The sequence below is a fragment of the Xiphophorus hellerii genome, chromosome 3, assembly GCF_003331165.1.
Source record: "Xiphophorus hellerii strain 12219 chromosome 3, Xiphophorus_hellerii-4.1, whole genome shotgun sequence".
Taxonomy (NCBI): domain Eukaryota; kingdom Metazoa; phylum Chordata; class Actinopteri; order Cyprinodontiformes; family Poeciliidae; genus Xiphophorus; species Xiphophorus hellerii.
This window is the reverse complement of record NC_045674.1, coordinates 28,749,967-28,769,858: the sequence shown is the minus strand read 5'-3', so window position 1 is coordinate 28,769,858 and position 19,892 is coordinate 28,749,967. Positions and strand designations below refer to the sequence as shown.

Here is a 19,892-nt window from a genome sequence, read left to right as displayed (position 1 = left end):
TAACTGAGCGTCTCCATTTTGATTTTCAGTTTTATCCAGAAAAGAAAATATTTTTAGTATTTATTCCAAGTCCATATATGAATCAAAAATCTATATCTGCAGAGCTTTACAAAAAATCAGTTTAAATTGGCGCCAAAATAACGGATCGGTGCAGCTCTTTTGTGCATTTCTTTATCAAAACAAACATAAACCAGTTGTATGTTTGCCTTCAGTCCTCAAGTTATACAAGAATTGATGAAGAGCTGCTCAGAAGAAGCCAGGCGTGCGCTGACAGTGCGATGTGTTTGTGTTAACAGGTCTGCAGCAGCAATAACTCGAGCCCCGCTCCCTCACGCCAAGCCAAGCCCCCTGGGGTCTGCAGACCTGCCACGGCAACCCATCAGCTGTGAAATCTGCTTTCCTCTTTGATAAACGGTCGAGATGTGACCCTATCTCTGTCCTGCAGATGCCCAGATTTCCTGTCATGCTCTTTCCCTTCTGTTTTTTTTTTTCTTTGCTTTTTCTCTCTCCGGCGCTCTCTATCTCTTTTCACTTTTTTTTCCCTCCAAGCTTCACACCTCTCTTTCAAGGCCTGCCTGGACAACCGTATGAATGCTCCACTCTCCCCCCCCCCCCCCCTCTTTCTTAGCATCATCCATCACTCCGCTCTACCACCGATGCCCGTCGTCCACCTGGAGCCAAACCCCCAACGGGCCCACGCGGACGCCAAACACCCCCCTGAACCTCCCCCCCCCCCACACACACACCTTCCCTCTGGGATGTGAAACACCTCCGCAGCACACAGCTCCCCAGACGCCAGCACTAACCCAGCACATTCTCCTCCTGAATGCCTCCTCTGCTGTTCGCTTTACTGCAAATGCTGCTGAAATTCACAGTAATTTCATTATTTACCGTTAGCCACTTTAACAAGTCATCTCGCTTTAGTGTGTCCTTCAGTGTCACGCGGCAGCTAAAATGAAATAAACTAAATTTAAGAAAACATTTTCTCTAACTGAAATTAAAAAAAAGTAATTAAAGGGGAAAAACTAGAACTAACTGGAACTACAGTATGTTGTGCACTTATGAAACTAGCTAAAACATGCTGAATTGATAGATAGAATATCCTTCATATTTGTGTGTATGAATCTATTTATTAGCCTTTTGAACTGATGTGAAATAGATTTTTTTTTTCTCCCACACACAAGCAGTTTACGTCACATGTCAACAAATTACGGCACTTCATTCTCCTCCTGGTGGCGCCAAGGCTAGTCCACAAAATGGCGGCGGCGGCAGAAGTTGGGATAAAACTCCAGAGTCAATTATTGCTCAACAATAATTTAATATATTGTTTGAAAATTGTATCTTCCGTTGCGTATTCATTACTCAATCTGTGTACACAGAATCACAATACAATACTTTGACCTTTTTCTTTTTAATTCTGCACCTAAAAGTACTAATAAAAACATATAAAAACTGGCAAACACACTCTAAACACTAATCATAACTAACTGAATTAGACAAAAAGTCACGACAAAATAAAACTAAACAATATGTAACTCATAATTTAAAAATACTAGCATACATACTCTAAAAGCTAATCATGATTAACTGAATTAGAAATACACCTGAAAATACAACTAAACTCTAAATCTGTCATAACGCCGGTCACGTCGGGGAGTGGCTCTGTGCGCCTCGCGTAGCGGCTCGACGAAAATACCTCGACCTCTAAAAAAGTCCCGCCTTAAACGGCGTGTCTCTTGCCCAGAGGAATGAAATATGTTTGATTCCAGAAAGAGGGCATATCAATATCTCACCGGCGGGTCGTGTGTTTTGAGGTGTCGCTCCTGCCACCTACCTGACTGCCTATGGGTAATTCATTCACCTTTACGGGTTTCAAAAAAAAAAAAAAAGTCTAAGCGAGTAAAAATGAGATTTAATAGTGAGCGGAGGTCACACTTCATAAGAATGACTGAGAGTGCCTCCTTGGTGAGGTAAAGGCCCGTGAAGCAATGAGGCTTTATTTCTAGCTCAAACCGCTTTCTGCCACCTCCTGACCCCGCTCTGCAGCGCCGGTCGCCCTCACATGCATCAAATCTAGCCAGGCTTTCTCCATCCCCTCCTCCTCCTCCTCCTCCTCCTCCTCCTCTTCCTCCTCTTCCTCACGGTCGCATTCGTTAGCTCAACTTTTCCATCCTCCACGTGCGGCGTCCAGGTTTCTTCCCGTCTCCAGGATTCAAACGCCTTCCTCGCCTCCCACTGAAATAACTGAGATGATAAACGCTGCAATATATTAAAAGATGTTCCCGAAAGTATGCCGCGCCTGTAACGAGAAAACAACGTCTCAAAAAAAACCGAGACCATCCTACTGTAAATATGAGGAATCCCTTGTGAAGTTTCTGACATATGCAGAAGCTCAAGAAACAAAGTAAAAAGTTACAATGAACCCTAAGAAGGAAGGTCGCTTATACAAAAGACGCCAGCCATGCTGACCTAGCCTTTAATAAGAAATGGTGAGAAGCTGCTAACAGCCTCTACCCCGTTTGAGAGATGAAACTTCTGAGTGGAGGAGGGCGAGCAGCAAAGCATTGAAAAAGCCCCCGCGAGAATAGACACGCAGGAGATCCTCAAAGGCAGAGTCTCTTCCTCGGCTTTTTAATTGCGAGGGAGGTTAGGCATATTCGGTAACCCCTCCACAGCCCATTACAGGTGATGACCAGCACCTGCTCACTCCATTTAAAAAAAAAAATAAAAAAAGAGGAAAAAGAAAAGTTGGGGAGGATGTGGGAAACAGTGATGAATTCTCCAGAGGGTAGTTAGTTTCAAATGAGCAAGCGCTCCGCCAAGAGCGATAATCGTTTGCATGCGTGGCGTTCGGCAGGTGGGGGAGATGAGTTTGTTTGTATCTTTGGAAAATATTCAAAGACTGAAACTCAGGAGGGTGAAAAACACTAGTGTGGTGAGTTTGAGGGGCTTCCAGACAGCTGAAGGTTTGTTCGGGCACTTTGCTGGGGGGAGGAGGGGGGCTTCATGTAGATAATGTTTGATAGTGTTTTACAGTTGATTTTGTTGTTGTTGTTGTGATAAACCAACAAAGAATTGTGCATAATTGAGTTAAATGGAGAAATTTGAATGTTTTTTTCACAAAAGAAAAAAAAAAGAATCTAAAACTGAGGCATGTCTTTTTTTAATTCCTGAAAATGCCACAGCTCTTCGGGGAAGGAGGGGAGGTGAGAGTGACATGAGGAAAAATATAAACCAGAAAATGGAACTGCAAACATTTAGCCAACATTACGAAGCCTATTCCAGAGACAAAATGAATCAAATTTCTAGCGTCTAAAGCCACGATGCATAAGGAGACAAAGTCTGGGTCAAGGTACATAAAAAAAGAGGGAATTTTAACCAGGACTATTTAAAGTTTGGATTTTAATATGCTGGATTTGAAGATGTTCTACTACAAAGTCCCAGGAGTTTGTTTGTTTTATTTTAAAAAAAGAAAAAAAACAACACAAACTAAATGAACTGAAGCCACAGCAAAAAGTAGTTCATATTTTTGGCACAACAAGTGGCGAGGCAACAGAACCATCGTGTCATGTAGCTAAAGCAGGTAAACCCCACAGCATCAGTAAAGTATGTCTGGATATTAAGTTTCCCCCAGTGTATTATTAAGCCTGGCGGGCTTCCAGGCTTAACTTGCTAAACTGAAGTTCAACAAAACAAACAAAAATATATTTTCATTAAATTTTTTTGTTTTTGCCTTTTTCTTAAACTTTATTGCCGTTGCTTATTTATTGTTGATAAAATCTTCCAATAACAAAATTACTTAGTTATAATTTCAAATTTTCTGTCAACCTTTAACATTGTTTAACACAAAAACACAGTGGGCTGACCTAGCACCCCTACCACTACCACTTGGACTTTTCTGGGGGAAACCCTGAAATTGCTTACAGAAACGATACAAAATTGAAAGCAACACTTAAAATTCGGAAATGTATGTTCTTTTCCTTCCGCTTCAAAATCATTCTGTTGTGTGTTGGTCTATCGCTCAAAATCCCAATGAAAACCAGTGAATTTTGTGGATTTAACGTGACAAAATCTGAAAAGGTTGAATGGGGTGTGAATACTTGTAGACCGTAGATGGAGTGGATCAGTTGGGAAGGCAACTTGAGGTGCTGCTCTGTCAAATCGCTTTTCCACTCAAGGATAACCGGCTTTACTCTGAGAGAAGCCACATTTCATGGCTATAATACGACCAAAGTTATTTAAAGCCACTGATGACTTCAAAACCACGAGGGGAGCTTAAAAACAGCGAAAACTCCAAAAATGATTTAATAAAAGTTCTGCATTCGAGGAATCTTGGGAAGAAAAAAAATAAAAAATGAAAGGAACGGCCTCTGAGTCTGAAACCCGGGTGGACTTTTTCTTATGTGTTTTAACACGATGAATTGTGAGGCTCGCTGATGACTTTAATGGGAATTTCTTAATTAATCCAAATGTAGGATGTAGGATCAAACCCCCATGAAGGGCTCGTCACTCCAGCAGAGCAGCAGGTCAACGCCAGCCTCAGCTGGGATCTTTGAAACGAGAGATATGAAGCTTCTGTGTGCAGGAGACTGTTAGAAAATAATGAATAGTTACTTCATTCAGCTGAAGCATGGCTCGGGCTTTAAATCGACCAATTAAAATGTTTTGACGTGACATGTGCAAATTCAGTCGTAAAAATAAATTCAAAACTTTATGTTTGATCCAAAAGGAGTCAACTCTGTAGGTCAGAATGTCGTGGGCGATGGTAAGAATGTGCTCTTTGGACGTGTGCTTGTTATCATTTATCTTCCAGGCGGTTAAAAGTTGCTAAAAATATGTGTAACATTTTACTTTAGTGGAATGCAAAAGGACTAGGGATACCAAACCAAGTCCTGTAGCAATATCTATTTGCTAACACACAGTCACATCTGACGCTTTGTAAAATCACGTGCCACTTAAAGTGCTAGGAAACTGTGAAGTTGAGGGACTAACTCCAGATGCAAATAATGTTGTTACCCTGCTAGTGGTTTTGCAGGTTAGCCTCAATATGCTGCTTCAACAAAGGTGGTTACAGTGACTGCGAAAGATTCTAAGATCTGCCACTAACCCTCCACCAACTTTGTCCAAAGATGTTACTGACTTCACATGCCAAGCAACAGTGCTTAAAGGGACAGTATTATGTATTTTCCAGGTATATGGTGCCATTTCATAGCACAATCAAGTAACTATGCCATCTTCAGTTGTTATAAAATTGCCTTGTATATCAAATATGACTATAAAAACATTGGAATTTGTAACTAAATGCCTTGAAATTTGGCATCTGTCTCTTTAAAAACTCCTGCTCTTTCTGGAACTCCCCCTTGAGGAAGTCATCATAACATCAGTCCTCTATTAACCCTTTTTACCAGGGTTTCTTGCATAATGAGCTCAACTGATGAACAGTTTCACCAGGTGTTTGCTGGCTAGTCTGAAGGAGCTGAGTGGGGGAGTCACATGGAGGGGGGCACACCTTGTGAGATGGAAGCTCACGCTTAGAAACTGCAGCTAAGAGGAGGAGCTGCGCCTTGAAGGTGGAGCTACGTCCACCCAAGGGGTTTTGCACAGCTCAGCAGCTGCCATGGGAGATTAAAGGATTTCTCAAACATGCATAAAAGAATTAAATCGGCACTCCAGGGATGTTTATGGTGAGGAAATAGTATTACAACATGATGTAAATATCAAAAAATGTATTTTACATAATATGGCCTCTTCAATAAACTCAAACAGCACTTCAGTGGACAATGTTTACATTGTCAACTGTTGAGGGCTAGGCTAATGTTAGCCTGTTTGCTCTCTGTTTTGATATGACTCTTTGATAGCTCTTTTCAGTGAGGTTCCGTTTAGAAAATAAAGTTACTGAAATGCTCCCCTGCTGCAGTGTTTTCAATGAAATGACTCCTTTTTAGGCAGGATGTGGTGAACTCTGCACAGTCTGCTTGCTTTTCTGTCTGCCTTGTCAACATTCATGCTGAAAAGTTATAAATCACACATCTACACTAATACTCTGTTAAAACTGCTATTCCTTCAACACTTTTCCAAATAGTTTCTAAGCCATGGCAGAGTTTAGTTCATGAGTGATTACGCTTTAAAACAAATCAACTCCTGCTCGATTACTTGAAGCCGATTCTCTCCTAAAATGACAATTTTACTGCATTTTGATGTGAACCCCCCCTTTCTTCCATTATTTTCTTTCTTGTGTTACATGTTTAGTATACAGGACATACCAGTGCAGTGGTGTCAGTGCTCATCTCAATCTTTCCTTCAAACGGGCCCCATGTTGTCCCCACAGGAAGCTGCTGCCGGCTGTGGATCCGACGCTCGCCATCTTTGAGAAACGCGTCCAGCTCTCCTAAAAGCACAACAGTATAACATTTTTTTTTTTTTTTAATTAGTCTTGTCAGAATTCTGCTTTTCAAATCACAATCATGTTCATCCTCAATCTGCTAAACTGACACATGGACTATTCTTATAGCATAAAATATATACTATATATATATATATATATATAAACTGTGAAGGTTAAAGCCAGGCATTCTCAGCGTGGATTAGCAAATCAAGCGAGCATCCATCTGATGGTATTCCTCAGACGCAGGGAGCCCTAACCTTACTTGAAAGGTGTCTTGTGTGGAGATAATCTCTGTGAGACAGTGCAGGCTCGCTGGCTGCTGAGGGGAGCTGGTGGCAGGCCTATTTCTGTTGTTCCAGGAAAGCAAGATCCCTTGTTAGCGCTCTACAGAGCCGCAGTTAATTAACAGCGGGACCGGATAGCACTGTTAGTACTACCGGTGCTCACCTCCCCGACGCCCCCGGCTATCTTATCACTTAGATTCAGTGTACTTTTTTTTCCAGGATGGCGATTAATCAAACAGTTATGATAAAGCTTGTGGCGGGCTGTGACGTGGTTTGCAGAGGAGGATGTTTCCAGCGTGTGCTGCAGAGAGAAAGTATGCAGCGCTTTAGGAGTTCAAACCGGTTGCTCTGGCAACGCCGTAAAGCCGGGGGAAATCTGACCAAACGTACTTCTAGTAGTACTCGACAGTGCTTACGTGAGATTATTTGTGAAACATGGTGTTAGGACAGAAGTTGGGTCGTTTTAACCTAACATTGGGTCTTGGTGGGGTGAGCAAAGAGACTATATGTTTTGTGTTTTATTTTGAAATGGAAAAAAACAACAGATTAAATAGGTAGGGGAAATGGATGGATGAATCAGTCAATTTAACCAAACATTATTTTTTAATAATCTTGTTTTTTTTTTCTTGGAAGGCTTTTGCCTTCCTATATAATTCAGTTTGATTCTCATCTCCCTTCACTGCTACGTCTGGGATTTCTTCCATTGAAGTGAATTTCTCAGGTAGAATTTCAACTGGACCAATCAGCAAACAGAAGGAGAAGTTGTGAACGATGACGTCAATTTTCGGCGTTGTTTTAGAATTGTAGCCTGTCTCTAGTTTTAGCATCGGCAGTGGAGGAAGTGAGTGAGCGATGGCGTTTAGTCTGTGTTGGCCACGCCTCCAAATATTGAATTAAGAGCAATAGCCATTTTATTCAGCTCTTTGTAGTGGAGGATGGTTGTTTACAATTGCTTCATAGCATCAAACTGCTGCATTACATATGTCACAGCCAAAAGTTAGCAACTGGGTAAAATTTTAAACTTCCACGCCTACAGGAAGCAATCGTTTCTTAACAACCCCTAGTCCAGACCCTCTGAATGAAGTGAATAATAGAACAAGGGTTTTTACCAGGCTAGTTTACCCCATATTTGTTTGACATTAGCCACACGAACCATGAAAACCTAACCCAGTATGTTTGGTCAAACTCAGATTCCAACCCTATTAAATGATTCATATTTGACCTCAGCGTTTGTCAGCAAAATAACCCAAATTTGCTTGTTTTTTTTTTTCCCCCACCCAGCATGTGTGTGTGTCTTAACAAACCAGACATGCTTGGTTAACAGCGTTTGTTAACACGTGAGGCCACCAGGTTCGACTCGCGCTGAATGAGCTGCAGCGATCGGTGAACTTTGTGACGCGTCCGCTTCATAACGACCTATTCAGCGTCGGCCTACTCTGTAAATATCAGCCATGTATCTCGTTGGCGCGCTATTGTTGCCAGTCTGTTGTGTTGGTATGGAAATGCGTGCCTATGCGCTGCTTTGCATGTACAGCTGCGATCCAGGCCGTGTCTAAAGACGCCGCCGGCTACAAACGACCCGATCGCATTCCTCATCAATGGCGGTCAATTCTGCAACAATAAAAAGGTAAATGTCACGTATTATGAAAAAAAAAAAATTTTAATAAAAACATGCTCCTTTCTGAACATGCAGATGCAAAGTTAATGAAGCATCAGCACATGAACTCAGTGTTTATTTATGCTTCGGAGAGATTACGTGGTTTTGGAATCGGCCTTAAAGTTAGATATTCTCGACAGCTTTATCTCATCCTTCCCCTCCCTTTGTATCCGCTGCTCCCCTCCACCCCCGTCCCTCTCTCCTCCCCCCGCTCCTGCTGTTGCATGCTGCCTTCCTGGTGCTGCAGTGGAAGGTGGGTAAGCTCATTACACAGAAATAATTAAACACTGGTGCACAGCTGGCCGTCATCACTGAGAGCAACAGCCACCGCTTGATGCATTCTGTTTGTCCTCAGATAAGACCCACGGCCTTTAACCGCTTGGATGCAAGTTCCTGTTTAGCCCCGCTTGACATACATACACACACACACACATACACACCACAAGCCTTCCCCAGCCAACAACTCTGGCTCTTTCTCCTTCTCTTTACATCCAGGGTGGGGTTTTTTGTGACAAAACAAAACCGAACAAACAAACAAAAAAGAAAACATGTAGAAGGTAATGTGTAAATGCAAAAAGAAGAGGGTATGATATAATTTGAGGTCCACCATGTTTAGGTGCCAGTTGTGTGCATCTCACACCAAATGTTGCCTGAGGACTTTGGCTCGCAGATGGCTTGTCACATCTGTTGCAAATACAAGTGGAGGGTCTCCGCAAAATAGCAGCCGTGACAAAAAATGAGCTTCCCTCGACTCTTCATAACATCGATCAGTACGTTTCCATGAACTCCCCTTCATACTGGATGTCTGGACTTTTAAAATTTGTCAAAGTTTCGTGCCTCTGGTATAGCACAGACCCACCAGTGTTAGTAGTTCTTGGGCAAATGTGTTTCCATCTCTCTTCCAACTCTTTTTTGAAAAAGCCAACAAGAAATATGAACTTGTTTAAAGCAAATAATTCCTTCATAATGATACTAGTACTAGATCAACTAGTATTTCAGTCACAGCTGGTACTTTTTCATAAATATTCCACAATTACTGACTTAAAACAAACTCCTATATCTGGTTGAAATGTTACTAGTTAGTATGATCTTATTTCAAGTGTATACTTTAATATTTTGTGTTTTTGCAGTGTACAGCAGGCAGAACCAACCAAAAGCTGGTAATGGTCTGTTAGTGTCCCCAAACCCCGGCCCGCGGACCGGTACCGGTCCGTGGACCAATTGGTACCGGGCCGCACAAGAAATAATTAAATACTTCCGTTTTATGTGTTGAGTCTGGAGGATCTTTAATTTTGAAAATCCTTTAACCGGATTCTGTCGGTTAAGTCTTGTGTGCCAACATTGAGCCCACAAGCAGCAGAACGAGTTAGAAACAGCAGCAGCAGAATCGGTGTCGGTCGTCTCGACGTCAAGGTTGTTTCTGAAGTCTTGCGCGCAAGTCTCAACCGGTCCGCGGTACTAAAAAGGTTGGGGACCACTGTGTTAGGACACTGAGCTCACCATCCGATGCCTAAATGCCACACACTTGGCAGTACAGTACATGAGCTCATCATGTGGCTCAAGAGCTCCGCCTCTCCCTCATCTGAATCTCCACCCAAACTTCTTTACCACATTCACCCCCTACTCCCACTGCCTCAACACCCCCCACCCTTCGATAAGATCATCATCTGTCGCTAGACTCCAGGGTCTGTCCCTGCACTCCACAGATACTTGGCAGACCAATGAATGTCCCTTTGTGTAGGGAGATCCTCCTCAGATAGCATCCAAGATGCTCCCTGCTGGCATCTGTTTGTTTTTTGTTTCTTTTTTTAGGTGTGCGTGTTGTCCTGTCTTTCTTTTCTGCTGTCTTTCGGTGAGAAACAGGGCGTTCCCCTCTCCTTCCGGTGTCGTACAACTGAGAGCTAATGAGTTTCTCGGTGGCGGGGCGCCAGCCTGCTATGATCTAAAGAATAAGTGGGTGTGAGCCATTGACAGGCAGAGAGGTGAACTGCCACTTTCTACTTTTGAATGATGTCATTAGATATAATGAAGGGATTTTCAACAATCCTTCAGCTTGTAATTTTCTCTTTTCATTCCAGTTATTTATAAAGAAGCATTTTTATTTCACTAAGTGTACGCTGCATTCACCTTTCGCCCAACCTTACAGAGACTAGAAGGATTTGCAGTGGTTTTGTCTTTCAAGCCAAAAACTGTTTTTTGTTTTTTTGCTTTATAGATATTATATGGTTGTATTCATCCTTATTGCACAGTTAAAGGAGCAGTATTATGTTTTCTGGCCACAAAGTGCCATTTCATAGTACAATCAAGTTGCCTTCAGTTGTTATGAAATACCATAAAAATATAAAATATGACTCAAAACAAGTTTGACTTTGTAGCTTAACACCTTGAAATTGGGTCTCTGTCTCTTTAAAAACTCCTTCTCTTTCTGAACTCCCCTTTCAGGAAGTCATCACAAGATCACTCCTTTATTATTTCATTTTTCATTTTGTTTTTCCATTTCATTCACTTAATAATAAATTTGAATGCATTTTGTAACAACTAAAAGAAATGTTGAATGAAAAGGAGCAGAAAGAAGTGTAAACTTATAATATCTGCCCCCATTCAATGAAACAAATACTGCCCCTTTAAAGACTTAAAGACTGAAAAGTGTGGTGTGCATTTATTTTTTATTTTCTCCATGAGAAAATATTTTGCACATATCCAAATGTTTCTTTTTTTCTTGCCCTTTTTAGCAAAACAACTCAAACTCAATCAAACTGCTGTGTCTGTGAAGGTCAGTTTTCTAGTCTTTACACAGATCCTTAACTGGAGTTCAAACTGGACTTTGACTGGGCCTTTCTACGGAATGAGCACGCTCTGACCTAAGCCGCTCCACTGTAGCTCTGGCAGTGTGTTTAGAGCCTTTTGTGGCCTCTAACCGGTTTTCTTCAGGTTGTTTTTAGCTCCATCTACCAATCCATTCCCACTGAAGAAAAGCATCCCTGCAGCCACCACAGCATGTAGCATGATTTTTGAATGTAATAATCACTGCAAATGTCTAAATCCCAGGTAAAATGCTAATGCTTCAACTAACATCAATGGAAATAAAACCAGAAAACTATGAGGATTGTTGGAAATACCTTCATTTAAATATCTAATTCTATTAAAGATGGCAAAGTAAACAATGTTACTTTTGAGCAGCCATATATGAGACTGTATGTCATTGTTTCCTTTCAGTGCACATTAAGTGCAGATATCTTTTTTTATTTTTTTTTTATTTGCAGTCTGAAGTGGACGTGTTAATGGAGACGGATGACACATTTTCTCTACAGCAGGCTCAAAGCAAACAGATCAGACCAAAGTGTGTTTAACGACAATTTAACTTCCTTAACTAGTTCAAAGACGCCACTTGAACCAAAAGGAGCCGCTAGTGGCAGAAAAAGAAACAGCCTGATTAGCAGCCTTTGGTTGATTTCACCTCTTCCCCCGGTTATCGGCAGCATATTAACAGTAAGGACGGATGCTGCAGGAAAACAAAGAATGAGTGAGAGCAAGTGGAGAGAGGCTCCGTCTTCACACACACACCCACACCACACCGTCCTCCTTGATATCAAGCAGCGCCTTTGAATCAAAGCAAATAAATTACTGCTGTTCAAAGTTCAATAACCTGTGTGCTGCAATCCGCAGACGTCCCGCCGAATCCCAGTCATCTCCGCCGATAGGCCGCGTTACGGAGCCGGCAAATGGGCTATAAATTAATATACCATGAGAGGGGAGCCGTATTGGAACGAAATGGAACGTGCTCTATCGGTTCAACAAAAGGTTCCACATCTTTAAAGCAGATATGTGATATGGAATTTTACAGCTGAAGGAGAAATGTCACAGAGCTTTGATAAGAGAGCGATGAACTTTCTTCCCCTTGTGCCCAAACTGCTATTATCAGGTCTCGGTGAGCAAAATGCATCATTTATAACCCGCAGCCCGCACTATTATCTTTGAGAAGGACATTTGTTTTAATACATTGGGGGTCCCCCACCCCCACCCTCTTCCCCAACCCTAAAAAACCTCCTACTTCACCCCTTTCCACCTACCTCTAGGTCCAACACACTGACTTAGAGGTAGTTGCATTTTGAACCGGAAATCAACCCAATGGGTGTAGCATCTTGAAAGGGGGTTAGAGGGTTAATGTGGGGGTTAAATATAAGTACCATGTTTTTTTTTCTTGTTGTTTTGTTTCCTTTTGTTTTGTTTCATCTCTGTTTGGCATAGGAATCGGTTATAAGCTGACAATTCAAACATAGGATGCACCGATGGCAGTTTTCTGGCCGATCGTTTTGCCAAAATTTAAAAAGCCCGACCAATTCAGATTTTTGCCGATAATTATATTTTTGTCTGAAATGTTGCTAAATATAGCAAGAAGGTTGCTGAGCTGGCAACAGTGGGCTGACTAATGTTGACTGCAAACATGACCTTGTGGGTCAGTAAAACCTCACAGCAGAGCAACAGAGGAGAGTGATTGACTTTTAGACCTTTGCTGAGGTTGATGAGTTCGATGGATAAGATCGGCTTCACATGGGAGTGTTGGGCAATCACTGATCTCCCAAAATGAAGGAAATCAGAACAAATTCTTTGATGACCCTTGCTTCAAACTGATGGCTTGAATTACGCTGATTTGTATTCTGTTTTTGCTTTAAATACAACATGTGTCTGTTGAGCCTGATATGTCAAACTACAAGTGAAAATGTATAAATAATATTTAAAAAAAGGTATTATTGCATTCCAGTTGTGAGTCTCCACCAACAGGCTAACAGCTGTGCTTTAGATAAAAGATTCAGACTCACTTTTTCACATTATCATATTCTCACCAACATGAAACATCATATGTAGTGACCTTGGTCAATAAATGACCTAGGAGGTATTTCTCAGTAAATTGCCGGTTGGTAAATTTAGTAAACCATCTTCTATATATTCCACTTCAAGTCGGTTGCACAACAGATTTTCATGTATGGTCATGAAATGGGCCAACACTCTTTAATGTTAATTCAACAACAGATTGAGCCAAGCAGTTGAAACTTTTATTTTAAATTCACAAACAAAATCAGCACACCGCAGACATGAAGGATACAGAAAACTGTTTACCATTTGTTTTCTGCTTACAATAAATTGCTCTTGTATTTGTAAATACGTATTACTGCCAGGTTTATAAAGTAAAGATAAAGACCTTAGTGCAGCAGATGACTGGATGCTGTTGGAGATCAGTAGGGAAGGTTCTCATCCTGCATTTGGGAAGATGTGGGTTCAATTCCCATATAGGTTCAGTCCAATAATCATTTGCTAATAACTATCTAAATAGATTTCACAGTAATCAGATGAAGATCCAAGACTGTCATATATATCATTAAATATAAGGATGCACTGATATGAAAACTTGGGCCAATACTAGTACTGATATATATACACAGTATATATATTTATTTATTTATGCCTGTTACCAATATGTTACAAAAGGACTAACATTGACCGATATCGATGTAAATGCTGATATATCGCACATCTATAATTAAATATTTTAAAAAATGACAACAAATTGATTTGATATTGAATTATAAGCCTTCACTGAATCATCTTTTCGTAGCATTGCCCTTTAAAGAAATGGAACTAACCAGGACAATATAAAACGAGGACGTTTTACAGAACTGCTACTGCGAATCTACACACAGACCAGAAGCTCAGTCCTGCAGTACAACAGCAACAGAACCACTATAGCTGGGCGTCATTGAACACCTGAGATATACCAGCTGTCAGACACTCGGTCTCATCAAAAAACCTAGAGAAGTTAGCAGCAGGACGGCTGACAACAATCTCTGAGGCATCCATCTTTGAGCCAGGCACTGCAGTTCCTGCTGAAGGCATGTAAGAGGAGACAGCAAAACTTAAAGAATGACTGTCCTCACACACAGATATCACAGACAACATCTAGAGGACACAAAGCGCTCCCGCGGCAATCTGATCTGTTTAAATGCTTTTCTTTCAAATTTCAAAACCATCAAAGGGACATTACTCTACCTGAGCGTGACAGGATGAGTGAGGGATGGTCAGTGTGTGTGCGTGTGTGTGTATGTGGGACTGCAGGCTGCTTGGGTGACACACAGGATGAAAAAACTAAGAAGGGAAGTTGCTGTTTGAGTCTTGATGTGAAGTCATTTGTTTATATTTCTTTCAAAAAAATATGGATGACACCAAAAACAGCCTGATCATCGGTGTCAAGGATACAGTCTGTTAAAGCAAACTCTATGACTGGAGGCCCTGCTAATTGCTATCGAATGCCAACTGGTTATACTATGTTACATTTAAGCAAAATTGGTTAAGATTTTGAGCTAAATCACAATAATTACTTGAAAAACACAAAATCTAGCCGTTTTTTTTCTTTTTTCTAGATTTTTAGTTTAGTCTGCATATAGAAGTAAAACCGGTGTTTTCAGTAAGGCCACATTCCTGTGTCTAAAAATGACTCTTTATTGGTCTGAAGTAACATTCTAATTTTAAACATGTTTTCATCAAGTGGAGCATCATCAAAATGAACAGAAATCCTCATGATGCGCTTCAATAAGTGATAAAGTTCCTAAAATAAATGTGCCCTTTTCAATAATATCTTACTTTATTGAATGAGACGCAAATGATTTGAAGCAGTCTGGTTATCATAGCTAGGTAATCTCAAACTGATCTTTAACATTGGTTTGAAATCCAGAAATACAAGTATATGTATCACCAAAGAAGAAAGTGACCAGTAAACAGTGTCTTCTTGCTTATTCAACGTTCTGCAGTTAATTCAGAAAGTGACTTTTCTTTTTTTTTTTTTTTTTTTTTTTTAAAGCTTCTGCTCATGCTTCTTCTCCCAAGTCAATTACCAGGCTGTAACTTCCCCTGAGTAACAGGGAATTCTGTTTATTTCTTTCCTGGGTGACCTACTTGTCTTTTGTGAGTAGGTTTTAGCGCGAGCAGTTTGACAGTCACCAGATAAGATGGATTAAGCTCCTTTTCATCCAGTTTTGATGCGAACAGCGTAAAAAAAAGCGGGTTAAATCATTGAGTTTCAGGAGTATTTCTAAAATGCTCCGAGATGGTGCGATACCGGAGCTAAACCCAAGGCTCCGAGGCGAGGCAAGGCCAAGGTCGTGGGTTTCAGGCCCGCGCCCTCCACCCCGGAAGGAGTGAAACGAACCCCGGCGAGGCGTTTGGGAGCGGCACGGCCTCTTTGCCTCGTGTGGCAGACGGAGGGCGTCTCCGGGGGAGCGTGTGTGTCGCCGCGAAGGCGTGCGTGTGTTGAACACTCCAAAGTCTAATTCCGCAATTAAACGAGGCCTAAAAATACAACCGCAAATAATCTGCTGATGTCAGGCAGAAAACAGAGGCAGGAAATACAAAATTAAACAACCCAGTTTACCGAGCAATAAAAAAAAAACCCAACCTAAAACTATATTGAGGATATAATTGAACAACTCCCCTCCCCATTCCTCCTCCCATAGTCCAACTCTCCTTGACAGCCGTACAGTCATGTGATGCGGGGCGGCCAATCCCCAGAGCGCTTTGGGGTTTTTGTGTGTGTGTGTGTGTGTGTGATGAAGCCACTTGAGCAAAAAGAAAAAGGTGAAGGGGGCGTCCAAAACGACACATGGAGCGGCTCAGACGTACGCCGCTCGGCTCGCGTTAGCTTATCATGGCATCTGAACCCCCCCCCACACACACACAGACACACATCTTCCAGGCACTGAGAGGTCCCGGGTCCGGAATGGTTTCTGAGGTGGGGGGGTTCATATTAAGACACGTTTTTTTGTGGACGTCTATTCCCCCACTGCTCCTCATGTCGGTGACAGGGGAGAGTAATCCTATACACAGCCTGCTATTGTGAAATGAGAAACTAGCCTCCTTCACAGCCAGAGACCAGATGCACCTCTCTCCCTCTCCCTCTCTCTCTCTCCCTCTGTCCTAATCTGTAAACGACTTAAAGGAGCCTTATCTCCGGGCTCTTCTGCTTCATTTCATGCTTGATTTACTTTAATTTGTCTGATAGGGCACAAGGATTTGGAAATGGCCCATCTTTCGGTGGAAAATGTTCTGATTTTTCTCCGGCATTGTTATGTGGAGGTTTTTGACTTTTCTCTCCCCCCTTTCTCACTCCTCCGCCTCTTTTCTCCATCTCCATCTCGCTTCCTCTCTCCATCATCTTTCCCTTTTTTTCTTCTTCTTCTTCTTCTCCTTTTGAGGGATGGTGCTGGTGGAGGTGGGGGATCTTGCTCCGGTGCAACAGTCTGTTTGAGTGCATTTAGATTCGAGCTAGCGCAGCACAAACAAGTTCTCCATGAGGTGTGATTTTCTGATGGCAGACGGCGACACTGGACTCGTGTTTGCCTTTCAGCTCCACACTGGGAGCAGAGCAGCCGAGTGCTTCAAACCACAAAGATCTTATGTTTAAGTTAAGAGGCGACTGGCCCTCCAGTTTAGCGAGTGGGTGAGCGGCTGGCGCTGATAAAGTTGCTCCACAATGAGGGATGGGGGACAAGCGGCACGTCTGCAGATGCCTTCAATTCTCCTTTTTTTTTCTCCCTCCCATTCCTCTGCCGGCACTTGCGCAGCCTGACTGGTTTCTCCCGTCACCAAGACATTTTCCCTACTTCTATTTAGCGACTGAATGACAGCAGAGCTTTGATTAGAGAGAAGTCCGTATCTTCCCAGATCCCCAGTAATCTCCGTCCCCTGCCAGCAATGCGCAAGGCACACAGGGGGAAACGGCAGAGGAAAAAAGAAAGTAAAACCAGTTCTGGATGTCTTCAGGCTCCCACCTACTTCATCCAAAGTGCAGAAATCGGCTCTTATTAGATTCGTTTTCATCACAATGTCGAAAGAACACAATTTTGCATAAAGAAGTGTTTCCGTTAAATAAGAAATGGAAATAATATCACGTGTGAATAATTTTGTTTACGCAAAAAGTCAATAACATGCAGCGCCATCATCCTCCAACCACTTCTTTGGCTTTCCTGCCAGTACTAACATCTGGCTGTTGATCACATGACTCAAAAAAAGTGTTTTGTTGCAGTTTTATGAAATGTGCTCATTTCGATACAGTCAAAACTCCCACATCATCCTAGTGCAAAAACCTTTAATCGAAAAACGAGTTGTTTTCTAAATGTGTGTTTACATTAAGCAGACTTATATTCGTAATTCCAATTTGCGCACTTTTAAGGCCAAAGGAAATCCACTGACTTATGTAGACGCATGACGAAAATTGCATAATTTTGTTCACGAAGAGCAATCCAACTTCGACAGAGCGGTTTGCGAAGTGTTGTGTCAGAAGTTTGTTGCTGTGTTTTTTGCAGAAATGTGATTGAACACCACTGTCGATATTTCTCTTCATTTTGCTTCCATTAACCATTTTTTGAATCCACAGGAGACGATAGTACTTAATAGGAGGCATTAATAATTGAATATTTATCTAGCGCAGTGAGAAATTATGTACATTTGTACAGTTCTTGACTAAATGTCTACTATAAAAGTCAGACTGTCAAATAGCTAAATAGACAGCTACTAATTTGACAAACTTAGTGCTAGTCTCTTGCTAAGTAATATCAAAATCTTAATGTTATATGACTGAATGATGCTGAGAAATAAAATCCCTCTACATCTCCAGCTTACCTGCATACATGCACGTGGTCAGGTGATGTGGTGGAGATCGTAATTAGCCATGTGTTTCCTTTAAACTTTCACCTTATTGGCTGAAACCTACAACAAAAGTGTGTGAATATCCCATAAAGCCTGGTATGTTAATCAGCTGTGAGTTTCTCCTGCCTGCCCAAAAAAGCTCAGATTAACTCTGTAAGCAAGCTGAGTTCAAATACAAAGTTTAATTTGCATGGAATGACTTCTTCATGACTTCAACAAGTATATTTTGCCCCCCTCCCAAAAAAAATTCAGTCACTATTTTCTTACAAATAGGTGTTTAATTTTTTTTCTCTGTCTCTTCTCCAGTGACTTGTTTCTAATTTTTTTGTGAAGCATCAACATGGAGAACAAAGTTAATTAAACAATGCTTGATGGAATTGTCCTTTATGTAAATAAAATAACGTTGGATTTTTTGATACCCTTTTCCTGACTGATACGTTTGTCCAATGAGATCATTTTTATCTTTTATAACGGCCCTGGTTATGTTGGCTTTAGCCAATGACTAAATGCCCAAATACTGATATATTATTTCCTCCATTTCTTTTTGTTTTCAGTTGACTTGTACAAGAAGAATGATGGAAACCAGGGTGTGTACACTTTGAGAGCCAATAATTTAGTGTGGCCAGTGGGCAGCCATAACAAACACTTAAATGATTTACCTGTAGCAGACCCAATCAGTGACAATTTTCATTCAAATCTGCCGGGAAAATATGTCAGAGAGAGGAAAAAAAGCTAAATAACTAAAATAATTATCAGTTGCATTATTTTCTGTACAACATCCCAGATTCCACACCTGTAACACGATGTGCACAAATATCAGGTTACCTATACAGCCAAGCACAAACACACTGAGCGAAGGAACAGGGAGACCATTGAAATTCACCTCACAGCCTGAATTTACTCAACTGCGGGTGTGCGCGCGGCGATAAACGGAGTGATGATCCGGCAACACGTCTTTATCCATGCTTTGCTTTAATTAACGGTGGCTTGTTTGTTGAAAAGATGATTAATATGCCAATGAAAATTGCATAATTGAATACCACAACATTCGCACGATCAGAGGGAGAACATGCCATTTTTTATTAACTTTCCAGAATCGCGATTATTGCTACTATTGGGGGGGACTTTAATTCCCTCGACAAACAGGCCCTGCCCACACGCCCACCTCCAAAGAGGCAGCAGGGTTGGCATGACAATCGTCAACAGAAGATTGTCAACCAATCAGTGTGAAGGCAGTACTCGGGTACAAGTGCGCTAGACAGACAGGAACAATAGTGTACACTTCCATGCAAAAGTATCATCATTACCTTCTTGTACTTTTAGTCACAGCTACATGCTTCAATAACAATTTTTTTCATTCATTTTACTTCATGATATTCCAATAAAATGTAAAGTTTAGCTGTTCAACTTTTTAATAAAAAGAACCCCACATGCATTCAGCCCCCTTTACTCTTGCAACCCTGAATGATTTTTTTTTTCATTCAGAGGTCACAGTTAGTAAATAAAATTCCCTTTTATGCACTGCAATCTCAGTATAAATACAATTTTTCCTTTGAAGGCCCCCGATGAATCCGCACAGAAAAAGGGAGAACATGCAAACTCCATGCAGAAAGACCCCAAGCTGGGAACCGAACCCAGTACCCTCTGCTACAAGGCAACAGTGCTCTCTGTGCAGCATCACAACAGAAAGACCAAGCACAGAATTTATTGGAAATGTAGGCAAAGTGGAGGTCATGACGTCCCCAGGGGGTCACAAGACACTGATGGGATAATTAAATGTATTTGCATAATGAAATAAATAAATGTACCAAACGAATTGTTCCACTAAATTACTAAATATGACTTTTAAATGATGAAATGTAACATAATT

At 41.4% G+C, this 19,892-nt stretch overlaps 1 protein-coding gene across 4 annotated transcripts in view; it reads right to left on the bottom strand.

The window, feature by feature from the left end:
• Window positions 1-19,892, bottom strand: part of zfpm2a (zinc finger protein, FOG family member 2a) — a 170,603-nt gene that overhangs the window by 82,038 nt on the left and 68,673 nt on the right. For all 4 annotated transcript variants that reach the window (XM_032557964.1, XM_032557965.1, XM_032557966.1 and 1 more), the window contains one exon: window positions 6,264-6,388. In XM_032557964.1, coding sequence (XP_032413855.1) covers window positions 6,264-6,388 — 125 coding nt within the window. The remainder of the gene's footprint in view (window positions 1-6,263; window positions 6,389-19,892) is intronic.